This window comes from Propithecus coquereli, unplaced genomic scaffold (assembly GCF_000956105.1).
Source record: "Propithecus coquereli isolate 6110/MARCELLA unplaced genomic scaffold, Pcoq_1.0 Scaffold355, whole genome shotgun sequence".
NCBI classification, from domain to species: Eukaryota; Metazoa; Chordata; class Mammalia; order Primates; family Indriidae; genus Propithecus; species Propithecus coquereli.
The window spans coordinates 512,305-532,267 of NW_012149230.1; the positions used below are offsets into that span (position 1 = coordinate 512,305).

The 19,963-nt window shown below is 43.4% G+C and overlaps 1 protein-coding gene across 1 annotated transcript in view; it reads left to right on the forward strand.

Moving 5' to 3' along the window:
• The first annotated feature begins 13,145 nt into the window (after positions 1–13,145).
• The window catches only part of LOC105816075 (F-box/WD repeat-containing protein 10-like), a 55,644-nt gene continuing 48,826 nt past the window's right edge, over positions 13,146–19,963 (forward strand). Inside the window, exon 1 of the mRNA XM_012651390.1 lies at positions 13,146–13,700. Coding sequence (XP_012506844.1) covers positions 13,194–13,700 — 507 coding nt within the window. The 5' untranslated portion in view covers positions 13,146–13,193. The remainder of the gene's footprint in view (positions 13,701–19,963) is intronic.

Sequence of the window (19,963 nt, forward strand, 5' to 3'; positions counted from 1 at the left end):
AGCTGCTGGGCAGCTGCCCAAGTTCCAGAAAACCAGCAGTGCCCACAAAACTGGCCCAGGGCTTCTTGAGGGCAGCCAGCCTTGCAAACCATCTTCTGTCCCAGGACAAGAGAGAACATTTGTTACATATTTTAAAAGATTTATTTTGTTTGTTATGTGTAGGTTGTTTTGCCATTTTAGGCAAAAAACATAAAAGTAACTAGAGTTGGACTTGTGTAATTATTTGGATTGCATTATACCAACATTCTTAGAGTTGTTACAGAGGTTGATATGGCAACATAACAAAGCACAGTTCAAATGTGCTAACTCTGTGCCACATAAAATGCCAGGGCCTGGTGTCTGGAAGTTACTAAGAATAATTAGAGATGTGGTCACATTCTTGAGCTCTCCATTTCCAGGGCATCACAGTAGGTTCCTGCGTGGTCCAGCTGCTGATTCTGGCCCCAGAAGCTTGCATTGTTTGGGAAGCAGTGACCAAGGCTATGCCTGTGCACTGGGGCCACACGTCATTGGCAAACAAAAGAGAGCCCTGGAACAACCCACGCCAGACCTTCTGTGGCTTAGGGAGGGAATGACTCTGGTGCACTTCCTTAGCTGGAGGGTGTCCATCGCTGAAGGCACAGCTGAGGCTGATTTCGGCCAGTTTTCTTCATCCAACAGCAGGAGGCCTTCAGGCTTTGTGTTAGGTGCTGAGCAAGACAGTCCCGTCCCTCCTCCTGCGGAGCTGGCAGTCTCGTCCTCCATACCAACACGTGTGTCCTCCTGTCTTTGTGAAGAGAAAGCATGTGCCTGGGATGGCCCCTCCTTCCTGGATAGGAGCCGTCATTACGGCCCATGTTCTGTGACCAGGAGTACTGATCTTTTGAGTCTGTAAAGCTCTGTTCTCCTCACCTTCATTTTGTTCCCTTGTTTTCCTAGCAATAATTAATTACAAAGCAATCTAAGAGGCCATCTTCTTATTTTAGGAGAGAAGCGGGGCTAGAGATCAGTTTGCTGATAACAATCCCAAACCACACCCCCAGGTAAGCCAGGAAAGTTCTAGGCTGGTTTATGGAACAGTGATGCAACTTCCAGCTCAGTGGTTCTCAGACTTTGGGATTTTACCAGAAAAATTGCAAAGTGAATTTGGAGAACTGACTTAGATATAACTCTTCCAGACATCCCCACTCCTACTATCCTCACCATTATTTCACAAAATATACAACTTTTAATTTCAGAAAATGGGAAAGGACAGTCTCAGTAAAGTATTAATGCAATCCCTTACATCAATCAAATTCAGGGTTATGACCAGTTTATTATATTATTTTGATTTTTCTCAGTCTGAGGGACTGATTTTTTCTTAGTTTCTGCAGTCTGGTGGATAAATATTGTCTGTGTTTGTGAGTCACAGTTCTGCATGACTCAGCAGAGACATAAGCTTAAAATATCTAGCGAGATTTTCGAAGAGACAAACTGAAGGCTGTTTGCTTAGGAGAAAAGCGCTGGGGAATTTCTTTAGCCAGGAACTTCTGGGGAGAGTCTTTAGGTTAAGGGAGCTCTTCTTACCTGAGTTTTTCTAAATTCCTGAGAGTGATGGCCTCAAACTCCTAAACCAGGAGGGGATCTGTTGGCATGCGTTGTTTATGTACCACTTTCAGAGTTTTTCAATTGTTAGAATAATTTGTCACAAACTCAACTGGATGAAAGATTAATAAACAATTACCTATCTACCTGTTGTCTACCACATGTCTTGGTAGAGTTTGAGTCATCAAAATTCTGAGCAGGGAAACCTCCCTCAGTTCTGGAAAGGACTATCTTGGCCCTACTATTCCTGCTGGCAGGTTTGGCTTAGGAAAGAAGGCTATCCAGGTGAAATTACATTTGTTTTGTAAAGATGAGAAAAGCGTTTCATTTTATGCAAGGCTGAATGCTTGGGGTTAGGATGAAGCCAATGCTGTCCAATTAACACCTAACAAATTTGAAGCATTTTTTTTCCCATGGGATATTCGAGCAAGTGAGCTGTAGGTATAGTTAGAGAGTATGATTATCAATTCATATTTTTTAAAAAATTAACTATGGGTAGCATAATATATATATTTATAGGGTACATGTGATGTTTTGATACAAGCATACGGTGTGTATTAATCAAATCAGGGTAATTGGGTTATCCATCACCTCAAGCATCTATCATTTCTTTGTGTTAGGAACATTCTTATTCCACTCTTTTAGTTATTTTAAAGTATACGCTAATTTGTTGATTATAGTCACTTTGTTGTGCTATCTAATGTTGTTCATTCTGTTTAATTAACTATAATTTTCCAACCGTACTTTATCCCCCTCTCCCCGCTACTGTTCCCAGCCTCTGGTAACCATCATTCTACTCCCTGTCTCCATGAGATCAATTGTTTTAATATGTGGTTTCCACATATGAATGAGAATATGCAAGATTTATCTTTCTGTGCTTAGCTTATAATTATTATTTTTTATTTCAGCATATTATGGGGGTATAGATGTTTAGGCTACGTATGTTGCCCTTGCCCCCCGGCCAAGTCCGAGTTTCAAGTGTGTCCATCCCTCGGATGGTGCGCATCGCACACTTTGTGTATGCATATACCCGTCCCCTTCTCCCCCCACCCCCCTCTCCCCTGCCTGATATCCGGTAGATGTTATTCTTATACGTGCACTTATGTGTTGATCAGTTAATACCAATTTGATGGTGAGTACATGTGATGCTTGTTTTTCCATTCTTGGGATACTTCACTTAGTAGAATGGGTTCCAGCGCTATCCAGGAGAATACAAGAGGTGCTATATCACCATTATTTCTTAAAGCTGAATAGTACTCCATGGTATACATATACCACATTTTATTAATCCACTCATGTATTGATGGACACTTGGGTTGTTTCCACATCTTTGCAATTGTGAATTGTTGTGCTTGGCTTATTTCACTTAACATAGTGTTCTCTAGTTCCATCCATGTTATTGCAAATGGCAGGATTTCATTCTTTTTTGTGGGTATATAATATTCCATTGTGTATATGTACCACAATTTATTTATCCATTTATCCATTCATCCATTGATGGACACTTAGGTTGATTCCATATCTTGGCTATTGCGAATAATGCTGCAATAAACATGGGAGTAAACTGATTTTCTTTCTTTTGGATATATGTGTAACAGTGGGATTGCTGGGTCACATGGCAGTTCTATTTTCAGTTTTTTGAGGAACCTCCATACTGTTATTCATAGAGGATGCACTAATTTACATTCCCATCAACAGTGTATGAGGGTTCCTCTTTCTCCATATCCTCATCAGCATTCATTATTGCTTGTCTTTTTGATAAAAGCCATTTTAACTGGGGTGAGATGATATCTCATTGTAGTTTTGATTTGAATTTCTCTGATGACTAATGATGCTGAGCATTTTTCATATACCTGTTGGCCATTTGTATGTCTTTGTTGGAGAAATGTCTATTCAGATCATTTGCCTGTTTTTTATTTGATTTTTTTCCTATTGAGTTGTTGGAGCTCCTTATATATTCTAGTTATTAATCCCTTATCAGATGAGCAGTTTGCAAATATTTTTTTCCATTCTTTGGGCTGTCTCTTCACTTTGTTGATTGTTTCCCTTGCTATGTGGAAGCCCTTTAGCTTGATGTGATCCCATTTGTTCGGTTTTGCTTTAGTGGCCTATGCTTTGGAGGCATTATTCAAGAAGTCCTTTCCCAGACCAATGTCCCATAGCATTTCCCCAGTGTTTTTTTTTTTTAGTAGTTTCATAGTTTCAGGTCTTAGATTTAAGTCTTTATTCCATTTTTATTTGATTTTTGTATATGGTGAGAGATAATGGTCTAGTTTCATTCTTTTGCATTTGGATATCCAGTTTTCCTAGCACCAGTCATTGAAGAGAACATCCATTCCCCACTGTATATTCCTGGCACCTTTGTTGGAGATAAGTTCACTATAGATATGTGGATTTATTTCTGGGTTCTCTGTTCTGTTCCATTTGTCTATGTGTCTGTTTTTATGCCAGTACCATGCTGTTTTGGTTACTACAGCTCTGTAGCATAATTTGAAGCCAGGTAACGTGATTCCTTCAGTTCTGTTCTTTTTGTTCAGAATGTCTTTGGCTATTTTGGGTATTTTGCAGTTCCATATAAATTTTAGGGTTATTTTTTCTATTTCTGTGAAGAATGTCATTGATATTTTGATGAGAATTGCATGGAATTTGTAGATTGGTTTGGGAAGTATGGACATTTTAACAATATTGATTCTTCCAATCCATGAACATGGAATATCTTTCCATTTTTGTGTGTCCTCTTTAATTTATTTCATCAATGTTTTACAGTTTTCATTGTAGATATCTTTCACTTCTTTGGTTAAGTTTATTCCTATGTATTTTATTTTATTTGTAGCTATTGAAAATGGGATTACTTTCTTGGTTTCTTTTTGAGATTGTTTGCTGTTTTCATATGGAAATGCTACTGATTTTTGTACATTGATTTTGTATCCTGCAACTTTACTGAATTTGTTTATCAGTTTTAATAGATTTGGGGGGAGCCTTTAGGTTTCCCTAGATATAAGATTATATCATCTTCAAACAAGGATAATTTGACTTCTTCCTTTCCAATTCGGGTGCACTTTATTTATTTCTCTGGTCTGATTCCTCTGTCTAGAACTTCCAGTACTGTGTTGAATAACTATGATGAAAGTGGGCATCCTTGTCTTGTAGTATTGGTATTAGTTCTTCTTTGAATGCTTGGTAAAATTCAGCAGTGAGGCCTTAAGGTCCTGGGCTTTTCTTTGATGGGAGACTTTTGTTATTTGTTATTGATTTATTTAGGTTTTGGGTTTTGGTAGGTTATATGTGTCTAGGAATTTATCCATTTCCTAGGTTTTTGAATTTATTGTCATATAGTTGCTCATAGTAGTCTTTAGTGATCCTTTGCATTTCTGCAGTATCAGTTGTGATGTCTCCTTTTTCATCTCTGATTTGATTTATTTGGGTCCTCTCTCTTTTTTCTTAGTCTGGCTAAAGGTTTGCTAATTTTGTATATCTTTTCAAAAAACCCAACTTTTGTTTCATTGATTTTTTGTATTTTTTATTCAATTTCATTTATTTCTGCTCTGGTCTTTATTATTTCTTTTCTTCTACTAATTCTGGGTTTGGTTTGCTTTTGTTTTTTCTAGTTCTTTAAGATGCATGGTTAGCTTGTTTATTCGAAGCTTTTCTCCTTTTTTTGATGTAGGTACTTATTGCTACAAATTTTCCTCTTAGTACTGCTTTTTTATATCCCATAGGTTTTTATGTGTTGTGTTTTTTTTTTTTCTGAGACAGAGTCTCACTCTTTTGCCCTGGCTAGAGTGCCGTGGCATCAGCCTAGCTCACCTCAAACTCCTGGGCTCAAGCAATCCTACTGCCTCAGCCTCCCGAGTAGCTGGGACTACAGGCATGCGCCACCATGCCCGGCTAATTTTTTCTGTATGTTTTTAGTTGTCCGATTAATTTCTTTCTAATTTTAGCAGAGACGGGGTCTTGTTCTTGCTCAGGCTGGTTTCGAACTCCTGAGCTCAAACAATCCGCCCGCCTCGGCCTCCCAGAGTGCTAGGATTACAGGCGTGAGCCACCGCGCCCGGCCGTGTTTTAATTTTCATTTGTTTCACAAAAGTTTTAAATTTCCTTCTTAATCTTTTCATTGATCCCCTTGTCATTTAGGAACATATTGCTTAATTTCCATGTGTTTGTATAGTTTCCAGTGTTCCTCTTGTTATTGATTTCTAGTTTTATTCCATTGTGGTCAGAAAAAATGCTTGATATGATTTCAATTTTTTTGAATTTTTAAGACTTTTTTTGTAGCTTAACATATGGTGTATCCTTGAGAATGATCCATGAGGTGAGGAGGAGAATGTGTGTTCTGCAGCTGTTGGATGAAACATTCTGTAAATATCTATTAGGTCCATTTAGTGTATAGCTCAGATTAAGTCCAACATTTCTTTGTTGATTTTCTGTCTGAATGATCTGTCCAGTGCTGAAAGTGGGGTGTTGAGGTCTCTAGAGATTATTGTATTGGGGTCTATCTCTTTCTTTAGCTCTGACAATATTTGCTTTATATATCTGGGTGCTCCAGTGTTGGGTGAATATATTTTTAGAATTGTTCTATCCTCTTGCTGAATCACCCCTTTATCATTATATAATAACATTCTTTGTCTCTTTTTACAGTTTTTGTCTTGAAATCTATTTTATCTAATAGAAATATAGCCACTCTTGCTCTTTTTTGGTTTCCTTTTGCACAGAATATCTTTTTCCATCCCTTTATTTTCCGTCTATGTGTGTCTTTATAGGTGAAGTGGGTTTCTTGTAGACAACGTATAGTTGAGTCTTGTTTTTTAATCTATTCAGCCACTCTATGTCTTTTGATTGGAGAGTTTAGTCCATTAACATTCAGTGTTGTTATTGATAGGTAAGGACTTACTACTGCCATGTTATTTGATTTCCAGCTGTTTTGTGGTCCTCTCTTTCTTCCTTCCTTTCTGTCTTCCTTTGCTAAAAGTGATTTTCTCTGGTAGTGCATTTGAATTCCTTGCTTTTTATTTTTTGTATGTCTGTTGCAGGTTTTTTGATTTGAGGTTACCATGAGGCCTGAAAAAGCCATTTTATAACCATTTATTATAAACACATGACAACTTAACTCTGATTAGAAATAAACAAGCAAAGAGAAATCTAACAAATTCTGTACTTTAGCTCCATCCCCACCCTACTTTTTAATGTTTTGTTGTTTCCATTTATATCTTTTTGTACTATCTATCTCTATCTCTCAAAAAGTTGTACTTACTGTTTTTGATAGATTTATTTTCTATTTTTTTAATTTCAGAATATTATGAGAGTACAAACATTCTAATTGCATATAATGCCTTTGCCTCACCCAAGCCAGAGCTACAAGCACGCCCTTTTCTCATACAGTGTGCTCTGCACCCATTAGTTGTGAGTTTACCCACTCCCACCATCCCCCTCCCACCTGACCAGCACCCGATGAGTATTACTTCCATGCACCTCAGTGTTGTTCAGTTAGTACCTATTTGATGGCAAGTATATGTCGTGCTTGTTTTTCCATTCTTGTGATACTTCACTTTGAAAGATGGGCTCCAGCTCTATCCAGGATAATATAACAGGTGCTAGTTCACCATTATTTTTTATAGTTGAGTAGTATTCCATACATATACCACATTTTATTAATCTACTCACGTATTGATGGGCACTTGGGTTGTTTCCACATTTTTGCAATTGTGCTGCCATAAACATTTGAGTGCAGATGTCTTTATTATAGAATGTCTTTTTTTCCTTTGGGTAGATGCCTAGTAGTGGGATTGCTGGATCAAATGGTTTTTCTATTTTCAGTTCTTTGAGATATCTCCAAATTACTTTCCACAGGGGTTGTACTAATTTTCAGTCCAACTAGCAGTGTAAGAGTGTTCCTATCTCTCCACATCCATGCCAGCATTTGTTATTTTGGAACTTTTTGATAAAGGCCATTCTCACTGGAGTTAGGTATTATCTCATTGTGGTTTTAATTTGCATTTCCCTGATGATTAGAGATGTTGAGTACTATTTTATATGTTTGCTGGCCATTATTCTGTCTTCTTTTGAGAAGTTTCTGTTCATGTCCTTTGCCCACTTTTTGATGGGGTTGTTTGATTTTTTTCTTGTTAATTTTCTTAAGTTCTGTATATTCTTGTTATCAACGCTTTATCAGATGTGTAGCATGCAAATATTTTCTTCCATTCTATAGGATGTCTATTCACTCTAATGATAGTTTCCCTGGCTGTGAAGAAGCTTTTTAATTTTATCAGATCCCATTTATTTATTTTTGTTGTTGCTGTGATTGCTTTGGGGGTCTTCTTCATAAATTCTTTGCCTAGGCTGATGTCTATAAGAGTTTTCCTAACATTTTCTTCTAGAATTCTTAATGTTTCATGTCTTAGGTTTAAGTCTGTTATCTATCTTGAGTTGATTTTTGTGAGAGGTGAGAGGTGGGGATCCAGTTTCAATATTATGCATGTGGTTATCCAGTTTTCCCAGCACTATTTATTGAATAGAGATTCTTTTCCCCAGTGTATATTTTTGTCTGCTTTGTCAAAGATTAGATGACAATATGAGGATGGTTTTATATCTGGGTTCTCAGTACTGTTCCAAAGGTCTATATCTCTGTTTTTGTGCCAGTACCATGCTGTTTTGGTTACGATAGCCTTGTAGTAAAGCTTGAATTCTGGTAGACTGATATAGGGAGAACTACGAAACACTGAGAAAAGAAATTGTAGAAGAGATGTAAACAGATGAAAAACCCTACCATGCTCATGGATTGGCAGAATCAATATTGTTAAAATGTCCATACTACCTAAAGTGATCTACAGAATTAGTGCAATCCCTATCAAAATACCATCATCATTCTTTATAGATCTAGAAAAAATAATTCCACACTTCATATGGAACCAGGGAAGACTTTGTATAACCTAAGCAATCTTAAGCAAAATGATAGATTTGTCTTTTAGTCTTCCTACTGAAGATTTAAGGGATTTATACACTGCAGTTACAGCAATAGAGTATTCTATATTTGTGTACTTATTGTTACCAGTGAGTTTTATACCTTCAGATGATTTCTTGTTGTTCATTAATGTCATTTTCTTTCATATTGAAGAATTCCTTTTAGCATTTCTTGTAGGACGTGTCTGAGGTTAATGAAATCCCTTGACTTTTGTTTGTCTGGGAAAGTCTTTATTTTTCTTTAATGTTTGAAGGATATTTTCACAGGATATAATATTCTAGTATTAAGGTTTTTCTCCTTTCGCACTTTGAATATGTCATGCCACTTTCTTCTGGCCTGTAAGATTTCCACTGAGAAGTCTGCTGCGAGATGTGTTGGCAGTCTTTTATATGTTATTTTTTTCTTTTTCTTTTCTTCTCTTAGGACCTCTCCTTTGACATTTGGGAGCATGACTTTTAAATGCCTTGAGGTAGTCTTGTTTGGGTTAAATATGCTTGGTGTTTTATGACCTTTTTATCCTGAATCTTGATATCTTTCTCTAGGTTTGGAAAGTTTTCTGTTATTATTTCTTTGAATAAACTTTCTGCCGTAATCTCTCTCTCTCTCTTCCTCTTTTTTTTTTTTTTTTTGACAGAGTCTCACTCTGTTGCCTGGGCTAGAGTGCCATGGCATCAGCTTAGCTCACAGCAACCTCAAACTCCTGGGCTCAAGCGATACTCCTGCCTCAGCCTCCCAAGTACCTGGGACTACAGGCATGTGCTAGCATGCCCAGATAATTTTTTTTTTCTATTTTTAGTTGTCTGGCTAATGTCTTTCTATTTTTAGTAGAGATGGGGTCTCACTCTTGCTGAGGCTGCTCTCGGACTCCTGACCTCAAGCTGTCCTCCCACCTTGGCCTCCCAGAGTGCTAGAATTACAGGCGTGAGCCACCACACCTGGCCTCTACCTTCTTTTTATGGCCAATAACTCTTTCCCTTTTGAGACTATTTCCTCAATCTTGTAGCCATGCTTTATTCTTTTTTTTTTTAAATTTCTGCATATTATGGGGGGACAAATATTTAGGTTACATATGTTGCCCTTGTCCCCCCCACCCCAAGTCAGAGCTTCAAGCATATCCATCCCCCAGACGGTACGCATCGTGCTCATTATGTATCATTATGTATTCTTGTTTATTCTTCTTTCTCTTCTCACTGTGTATTTTTAAATAGCTTTTCTTCGAGCTCACTGAATCTGTCTTCTGCTGCTCGGTTCTGCTGTTGAGAGACGCTGATGCATTTTTCAGTTTGTCAATTGTCAGTTCATGATTCTGGAGGTTGATATTTCTGCTGAACGCAAAATCCAGGTGTGAGGAAGGAAATTATGACACACATTATGACATGAATGGACTTTGAGGACATTATGCCAAGTGAGATAAGCCAGTCACAAAAGGACAAACACTGTATGATTTCACTTATGTAGGGTACCTCAAGTAGTCAAATTTATAGAGACAAGGAGTAGAATGGTGGTTTCCCGGGGTGGAGGGAGGGGTAATGAGGAGTTATTGGTTAATGGGCACAGAGTTTCAGTTTTGCAAGATGAAAAGAGTTGTAGGGATCAGTGGTGGTGACGGTTGCCCAGCAATGTGAATGTACTTAATGCCACTGAATTGCACACTTAAAAATGGTTAAGATGGTAAATTTTATGTTATTTGTATTTTGTGTTACATGTATTTATGTGTATTTCACCACAATTAAAAATAAAAAGAAATCCCAGTGTGCCCATAGGGTGTGGGTGGCAGGAAGCATTAAGACGTAGAAGTTCTGATGATGATAACAGAGTTGGGGTGGGAGCAGGATGGTAGAAGACAGCCAGGAGGAGCAGAGGGGGTGGCACTGCAGGACAGCACATGCATCAGGGGAGCAGGCTTTGCCGGGGGCTGGGGAGTGGCGGTCTGGATGTCATGATCGGGGGGTGTGAGGACTCCCATCCCACCTGGCTCTGAGATAAGGTGGCATGAGTAGGAACAGCACCAGTTCACAGGTGTCAGTGTTTGGGGGACAGTGTCTTTAAGGCAAGGAGGCAGAGCAAATAATCCAACGAAAGACCGAGAATGTCAGGATGCCCAGGGCCTGGCAGGAGCAAAGGGTGGTGGAAGTTGTGGAGCGCTTGGTTCAATAATGAATTTGAGTTCAGGAGGATCACATGACTTCATAGCCTCAATCTGCGGGTGCTGAGGTGTTGAGCAAGGGCACTGAGGCTTGAGGAGACTCACCATAGTCCCTGGCAGCAGGATTGAAGTGTGGCCCTAGCAGTGTCCTTCCGAAGGCTCTGCTTTAAAGGTTGGCGGTGGAGGGGATTTAGAAGTTGTGGTGAATTCTGTGGTCCCAGAGGGTCAGAGACCGGCCTCCAGAGGGCCCCCCACTCTCCATCCCATGCCCATGCCAGACATCACAACATGAGCATGACGCCCCTCCCCGATAAATTCAGACGTGAACTTAGACTCCTTCTCCACATAATTCGCCATAGAGCCAAACCAGAAATCTATTTACCAGCCTTGACTTAGGCCAACATGTTTATTTTATGGTCAAGGAAGCTGAGGTTAAGAGAGGTCAAGTGATTGGCCCAGGCCAGGCTGGGACCAAAATTCAGATTTCCTGTTTTCCATACCACTGTGGGAAATCTGCTAGCTCAGGGGTCCAATGGGTATTGATGGAAGGCTGAGCACTGCTCATGAGCTGCCCTAAAGGGTTAGCCATAGATAAGGGACAGGCATGGAAACAATTCACCAAAGAAGAAAGGGTGGGAGTGAGATAGCGAGGGAAAGAATGAGAGAGAAGCGAGAGGCCAAATGGAAACCCAGGCAGGCCCAGCACCTTCTGACTCATACTTGAGGCCGTGGAAGGGCCAGGCGGGGCAACTGCCTTCCCTTCCCCCTTCCCAGAGAGATCAGAGGCTCTGTGGCATGTGGGTGGACCAGTTCGGCTTCCAGTTAGTTCCAGGTCATTCTGAAAAAGGGGTTAAAAGGAAAGCAAACCTATCTGTTAATATTTGAGAAAGCACTGAGAACAGGCTGGACTGGTAGAAGCCAGCTCCTTTCCCTCCTAGCTGGAAATATAAAAACCACAAAATCACGTTCCGGAGCTCTGTTGGAAGCCTAGGTGGTTTTGTGTGGTCTGACAAGCTAAATTTTTTGTTTTCATTTTTAAAACTGATCCAAAATGTAAAGACTTCAATGATAGGGCAGTCATTCATCCCTTCCCATCCCATAGAAGTGGACATGAGGAAGCTAGGAAGAGGATGTACATTTCTGATCCTAGGATCCTAATCAGGTATGTGTGGCTCCTCTTGTATCTTCCTCTGATACATCTGTGTTCTAATCTCCTCTTTTTATGAGGACTCCAGCAAGACTGGACCCAGACATGTATGGAAGGAAGACCATGTGAAGACAGGAGAAGCCACCTACAGACCAAGGAGAGAGGCCCCAGGAGAAACCAACCCTGCTGATGCCTTGATCTCAGACTTCTGACCTCCTGAACAGTGAGGAAATCAATTTCTTTTTTTTTTTTTTTTGAGACAGAGTCTCACTATGTTGCCCGGGCTAGAGTGCCGTGGCGTCATCCTAGCTCACAGCAACCTCAAACTCCTGGGCTCAAGCGATCCTCCTGCCTCAGCCTCCCGAGTAGCTGGGACTACAGGCATGTGCCACCATGCCCGGCTAATTTTTTCTATATATTTTTAGTTGTCCAATTAATTTTCTTTCTATTTTTAGTAGAGATGGGGTCTCGCTCAGGCTGGTTTCGAACTCCTGAGCTCAAACAATTCGCCCGCCTCGGCCTCCCAGAGAGCTAGGATTACAGGCGTGAGCCACCGCGCCCGGCCAAGGAAATGAATTTCTAATGGTGAAACCAACCAGTCTGTGGCACTTGATTATGGCAGCCCTAGAAAACTAATGCACCATGTCTAGGAACGTTTTGTAAAGTGGGCAGAGGGGCTATTTTGTAGCACACGTCCCTCTTGGGGAACTACAGGGCAGGATGTGTGGTTGGAGGGGCTGTCTGAGTGGAACTCTCTGTGAAAGGAAACAAGCTCTCCCCTCACCCTTCTAACCCCTGCTGAATACACATGTGCCACACAGGAAGGTGACACAGAAAGGTCAGGGTCAGAACATGCGTACTATTCCTAGCTGCCTGTGTCCAGGTCTATGAGACGGGCAGGGGTGAATGGCCGCCCTATCACTGAAGTCCTTACATTTTGGATCTTTTTTAAAAATGAAAACAAAACTAAACAAAAATTAGCTTGTCAGACCACACAAAGCCACACAGGCTTCCAACAAAGCTCAGGAATCTTTCTAGAGCAGCCACAGACACACATGTCCTTCAGCAGAGCCTGTGAGGAGCAACTGATTCACCTGAGAATAGGCGTTTCCAGGCTGGACCCCAGGAGAGTTTCCAGCCAGTGAGGAGCCATCCTGAGCGATCTCAAGCCTGAGTAATCTAGCTGCCCTGTCACGGCTGCTGGCCGCCATCCAAGCCCGGGGCACAGAAATGAGTAACTGAGCTTCCTCCGGGAGGGAGGAAACAGTTAAAGTTGCAGCAGCTGTAATCACGCAGGCGTGGCTCTTTTGTCGACTTGGGCTGTGCAGATCTGGGCCAAAAGGCGGAGGAAGGGCGGCTTAGGCGGCAGAGCCTCCCAGATGGCCGAGTTGGATCTCATGGCTCCAGGGCCACTACCTGGGGCCACTGCTCACTCTCTGGCCCCTCTCAGCCCAGACTCCGGGCCGAGCAGTCCGGTAGAAGAAGAGGACGTGGGCTCCCTGGAGGGGCCGGATGGGGAGGCTGAGGGACAGGACGGGGGCTCTGCAGAGCAGGGGGCCCCCGGAGACGAGAAGGAGGAGGAGGAGGAGATCCTGTGTGATTTCTGCCTCGGGACCAGCAGGGTGAGGGCGGTGAAGTCCTGTCTGACCTGCATGATGAATTACTGTGAAGAGCACCTGCGGCCGCACCAGGAGAACAGCAAACTGCACAGCCACCGGCTGACGGAGCCGGTGCGGGACCGCGACCTGCGCACCTGCCCCACCCACCACAGCCCACTGGTCGCCTTCTGCAGCCAGGATCGGCAGAGCATCTGCCAGGAGTGTGGCCAGGAGGAGCACAGGGGCCACACCAAGATCTCCCTGGATGCAGCCCGCAGGGACAAGGAGGCGAGTGCTCGGGTCCATCCGTCTGGGAAAGGGCAGTGGGCGATGTGCTCAGGGAGGGGCCCGGCATGCCGCGGCTTCGGGATCTGCCGATTTCACTGTTTTGCTCTGAGTACTCCTGAAAAGACGGACTTTAGCCTCAGTACCTGGCTGCTTGGTTGGCGTAAATATCTACTGCACTTGGCTTTGGAAACTGTTAGGTCACTCTGTCCCTGTCTCTGCCCGCCGTCTCTGTGCTATCTGTCTGTGTCTGTCTCTCCTGCTTGCTGGTTCCTTGCTGTTTCTCACGCAGCGTTCAGGGATCTGTGTTTGGGTGTGCTCTGCAGAAGTTCTGGGACTTGGGGGAGTGGTGGTTCCCTATGGCTGGGTCTGCATGGCATGTCCACTTTCTATCAATGAAATACAAACCTTGGCAGGAATTCAAGAGAAAAGAATAAATCTTTTCCCTAATTTCTCTTTTTATCTTTACCCCCAAACAAGAGGCCAGTAGAATGAACAAGCTCCTCTGGAGATAACTGGTGTGAAATCCAGCTTGAAAAGTACTAAGAGAACATAAAATTTGAAACTCACATCCAGGCCTAATGCAAGGATGGCTTAACTTAGGGAAAATAAAAATTCCTCACCAGACACAGATATCAGGAGAGACTGAGAAACACTAGGCTCATAGCCTGTAACTATATTTCCATCAGATAAGGAAACTTTCTAGAACAACTAGCTTTTCTTTGCCCTAAAGCTGAGAGCCTAGAGAAGTTCTTGGGAATTGATTTAGCAACTCTGTGTGCTTTGTTCCTCCTACTGTGACTTTCCGTGAGAAGTTTTTTTCAGTAGGGAAGTGCAGTTGACTTTTGTCCCACATTCCTTGTGTTCACAGCCACAGCAGCTCCCAGTTTGCACTGCATGGAGATGGCAGGCACACAGCCATTTCTTGGCAAATGTTCCCAGGCGTCAAAGCAAAGAGGTTTCTGGAAAAGGGGGTTTACTAGCTGGGGCCCCTCCTCTATACTCATCCCCAGACATAGATTTTATCTGGTGCTACTGGGACTTGTTCTGGAAAGCTCTGTATTTCAGATGGTAATGAGTCACCATTTCTGGCCCTGAAAGCCACTCGCCAACTGTTTCCGGGATTTCTAGTGTCAGGGTATGTCCCGTCAGGAGAGCATGTAGATCAACACATATATCAAAGGAAAAAGCTCCACGTAATCGAGGAAGGTCGACTTCATTGAGTATTGCCATGTGCTAAATGCTTTTTGTGGATTTTCTCACCCAATCCTCAAATAACTCTATGACCTGGGGACTCATTATCTCCATCACACTTGTCCAAGTTCATACGATCAACTAAGGCACAGAGTGAGGAATGGAAGCTTCTGGAAAGCCATCCTACTGGAGGGACATGCAGCAAGGACTCCAAAATCACATTATTATAACTTTACTTTTTTTTTCCTTGTACCAAAGACCTTGCCACACATACACTACAGAGATTAAGACAAAGTATACTGCTTTTCCCTTTGGGGATAATATCTGAATTTTATTACTTTTAACCAGAAAAGCGATGCATCAAGATGTTAAAAAACATCTCCACTAAACAATGCAACAGATTTAGGAGGGTCTCCAGCTCTTCCTGGATCCTCAGACTCCCTTCTGCCCTCAGGGGCTATTACTATCTGTGGTCTATGCTTTGTTTCTTTTTAGAAATGATGCCTGTACCAACACAGATATAATGTAAACTTTAAAGAGGGGGCCTAGTGTATTACAGAGCCTTGGGGTAATTGTAATTCCCAGCAGGAGGAGTTGTGCAGAGCGTGTGAAGAACTCGAAGTTCAGACATCCTAGGAGAGAACCGTGTAAGGTCAGATGAGGACAAGTGGGACAGGGGCTTGAGTGTAGTTTGGGCTGGAAAGCAACATGGCTATGGCACAGTCCCATGACTCCTCTGCTGGAAAGAGCCTTTCTGCACTATGTCCTCGATTTCGGCTTGGAGAGCAAGTTTCCTCTAAATGAAGTCACACTTTGGGTGGCTCCCCCAAATATTAGGAGCCAAAAGATTTCTTACAAGGAACCCAAGATACGAGACCAGAAGACATAGGAGGCTGCAACTTCCGCCAGGATTATTTTAAAAGTGTTAATGGATGTAACTGGGGCTCCAGAAGCCCAAGTGCCCTTCAGCTATCCCAAGCCTGCTGGAGTTACTTGCCAAAGGTCACTTTGGAGCCTGCTGAGGGCTGATTACCCAGGTAGGCGTGCTGTGTATAGAAAACTGCACGTGGCAGGGGCAGCCATGATGCAAAGCGGCTGAAATCCAGCTTGGGATCCACAGAGTGACTAATTTCTTGGTTAACTGAGTGAGCTCTTTCTGAAGCTCCCATGGATTTAGCTATGCCAGTGGGCAAAAACTCTGGGCTTTGAGAAGCAGGCATTCTTTGATTATTTGTTCTGTCCTGCCGAGCTTCCAGCTATTCCTGGCGGGGACCTCAGCACTTCCCTTTGACCTAGCCCAGCATCTCCAGGCCCCTTGGGTCTTAAGGGCAGCCGGGCTTGGCTGCTGGCTGCTAATTACTCTTATAGTCTCTGAATCTCAGGCTTGCTGCCATGCAAATGAAACTCCGTGTGTGTGTGTGTGTGTGTGTGTGTGTGTGTGTGTGTGTGTGAGATGGAAAATTTGGACTCCTTTATGACCGTCTTTGCTGTTTGTTCTAACTCATGTTCTTTTCTATTCTTCAAGCTTATCAAACATTATTGAGTGTTTCTCTAGGCTAAGTGCTAGGCTGCACTGTCTACTCCCTGGGAGCTTGAACTCTGATGCATCAGGATGCCAAGGTGCATGCCCTAGATCAGTGGAGTGCCAAAGGGCTAGCACAATGCAACTGCCACACATTCAAAGGAGGGAGCTGTCCCTGGGAGCGAGGTCAGGTCAGGGTTCCTAGAGGAGGGAAGATCTGAGCTGAGCCTTGTCTTAGATTTTTGGAGACCACTAGTGCCAGGACATGACGTTCAACCTCAGCATTGGTCCCAGAAAGTTCAGGACTGGATGCTGACTGTGGACACTGTCTCCCTGTCGAGCAAGCACCAAGTATCTGAGAGCAGAAGTGTTCTTGCTTGTCTGGGGAGCAGTTAGCCAGCGTCATTCAGTCTGCTTGCTGTGGTCAAGAGGTAGGTTACATATGGCCACTCGGGAAAAGAATTCCTTCCAGAAATTTTGAGGAATGCTTTGGACTCAGTATTATGTAACTTGTTTTTTCTTAAATATTCTTCCAGGCTATAAGTATTTCAAGAGCAGGGAGTGTGTGTCTCATTTGCCTGGACTGTTATGTACTGGTGTCTACTGGCATGTAGGTTCTGACTAGCTGAGTGAGGATGTCCATGTGGACTCTGGTGCTGCCAAAGGCAAACTCTCCAGAAGGGCTGTCCTCACACGGTTGGAAATACAAAGGGACTGACACCCTCTGGGAGTTTCTTCTCTCATCTCACTCCTGCTGTTCCTGTTTGTACCTCTCATCCAGCTCCAGTTCACCAAGCTCTGGGTACCACCTTCGCTCTGTAGACAGAAGGAACAATTCTGTTAACATATTTATGTGGTCTTGCACCAGAGGAGAAGCTAACTGATTTGACAGAGATCATATAGCCAGCAGGCGGTGGGTCTTTGGACCTAAAATATTGTGCCTTTGGCACATTTGTGATGTTACTCAAAAGGCCATCAGGATAGCTAGTATAAACAGTAGAAAGGAGAGCTTTATTGGTGATATCGGTTTGCAAACCAGCAAGAGAGAGTCTATGGTGTGTACCGAAGGTGCTCTCTCTTAGAAGAGGGAGGGGGCAGTTTGGTTTTATGCCTCACAGGGTCCACATTACACAGTCGAATCATACATATTCAGCAGCTTTTAGGGGCAAGCTATACATATTTATGAGGTGAGCTGAGCACAGGCACAATGGGTAAACCTATATGGACTATACATCCCATGTTCACTTTGAAGCGGGGTTTTAGCATTAAAATGAGGAGGAATTTGACTCTGTATGTCAAAAGGTGAACTATAGGACACAAAGACAGTTTGTATGCAGCCTGTATAAGCTGGCCGAAGCTGGCTTAAGGTCTGCATTGCTTATCAGAAAAGAATGCTTGCAAGGCCATCCAGTGTCCAGTCCGATTTGCAGTGGGGTGGGTTATAAATCACAGTTAGGCAGTGTCTGATAATTTGCCTGATAGCTCCTGTTGTGAGGGAGGTTAGCAAGAGTGTGGATTGTCTTGTAGCTGTAGGAATTCAGAAATTTGCCATGTTGGCTGGGTCTTGAACCCTTGACCCGTAGTCAGCTTTTGTTCCTTTACCCTTAGGGTCCATGTTAGTGGATAAAGGGACATCTGCTTTGGCCTCTCAGATCACAGCGATGACCCTGCTGAAGGAGGAAGGCTGCTCCGTGCCCGTCAATGTAGGCCTCTCCATGCTCATAGGCACCTCTGTCCTGCTCTGTGCGGGGCCCACCCTGCCCTGAGCTGTGTGTGGCTGACATCTTGGGAAACCCTGAAGCCAGAGTTTGAGGCATCCCATTATTATCTAGAACAGGAATAACTGGAGACACAAGTCTCCCCAAGTGGCTGCACCTTTTGTGGTAATTGGGAGTGCCTTCCCTTGGGGTGACTCACTCAGAGAGCTCCCCATTAGGTCCGTAGGAGTCCTTTTCTCCTTTAATGGCAGTCTGCAGATGGCAGAGAGATGCCTGCCTGCTCCCTGGATACCCCCTGGGGGTCTCTCTGTGGCTTTGCTGCTGCAGACTACTTCGCCATATTCTGAGGTCCATGCTGTTTGGGTGCCACATTGCACTAGCCTGTTGCTAGGGTGTGTGTGTTCTGTTGTGTCCTCACCAGCTTTGAGCAAGCAGTTCATGTTTCACCCCCCTCCCCCAGAATGGGTCACTGTGCAAACGTTTTCAATAGATCAGGATTCCAGGATTGCCCCCGAATTGGCCAGACCCCCCCATTCCCAGGCATCAGGTTTCAGGCGTTAGGAGTGAGAGGTCACTGGGGCACCCTCAGCTCCACTGTCAGTGACCTAGAGCCTGAGCAAACCGTATGTGCCTTCTGCAGAGCGTCCTTGAGAGGTGAGCCCCTGCCTGCAGCTGCTCCCCTCAGGGGGGTGTGGCATTCCCCTAGGCTGCAGTGGGATAATGAAGAGACATTTAGTTTCTGCCCTCTGGGTTTTATTAGGGCGTAATGACTCACAGCTTTAAATGCAGACGGACACTATTAAAAGCAGTGAAAGCTGCTTTTTTTTTTTTTTTTCTATCTTGTCTTTATGGAAGTAGGAAAGTGACAGGACCTCTGAAGTTTGTCAAGGCTTAAGCTTTGTGCCTTGGCACACTCCTTGGCAGAAGGTGCTTACTAAGTCCCAGGAGGCGAGAGTGCAGCCAGGGTCAAAGCGGGCAAAACCCAGGTTCTTGGGCAAGCACTGGCCATGGCTGGGGGTGTCTCTGCCCAAAGCCGGTGACAGAAAGCAGCTGTGGCAGCAATAATAATAACAACAGTGGTGATGATGATGATGGCAATCACTGGCATTTATGGGGCACTTACAATGTGCCTGGTACTATACAAATTCTTAGTAATATACATTATCTCATTCAATCCCTTCTCTCATAATCCTATACAGTAGACACTTTATTTATCCCGAGCTCACAGGTGAAGAAATGAGTTTGGAGGCATTAGTCATGAAATAAGAAGAAATATGTGTTTGGTCTCTGCCCCCATTTCCTGGCTCACAGCTCAAAAAACTCTTGGAATCTCTGTAGTAATAAGTGTTTTTTTTTTTTTGTCTGCTGATGAGATGACTGGTGGCTGGGGCTCCTGGATACCCTGAGGATGGGGGCTAGTTGGCAGGGGAACCAACCCTGTGATTAGAGGGTTGGAACGTTCAGCCCCATCCTCTGACCCCCAGGAGAGAAGTGGGGCTGAAGGTTGAGTTGATCACCAATGGCCGATGATCTATCAATCATGCCTACATGATGAAGCCTCTATCAAAACTGAAAAGGCTGGGTTTCCGGCCTGTTGGACTGTTGAACACGTGGAGATGGCTGGCAGGTGGGGCTCCTGGAGAGGGCCCCGCAGCCCGGCAGCCCTCCCCTGACCTGCCCCAGGCATCTCTACCATGGGCTGTTCCTGAGTTGTATCCTTTTTTAATAAACAGGTTGATGCAAGCAAAGTGTTTCTGTGAGTTCTGTGAGCCAATCTAGGAACTAATCAAACTTGAGGAAGGGATTCTGGGAACCCCTGATCTATAGCTGCT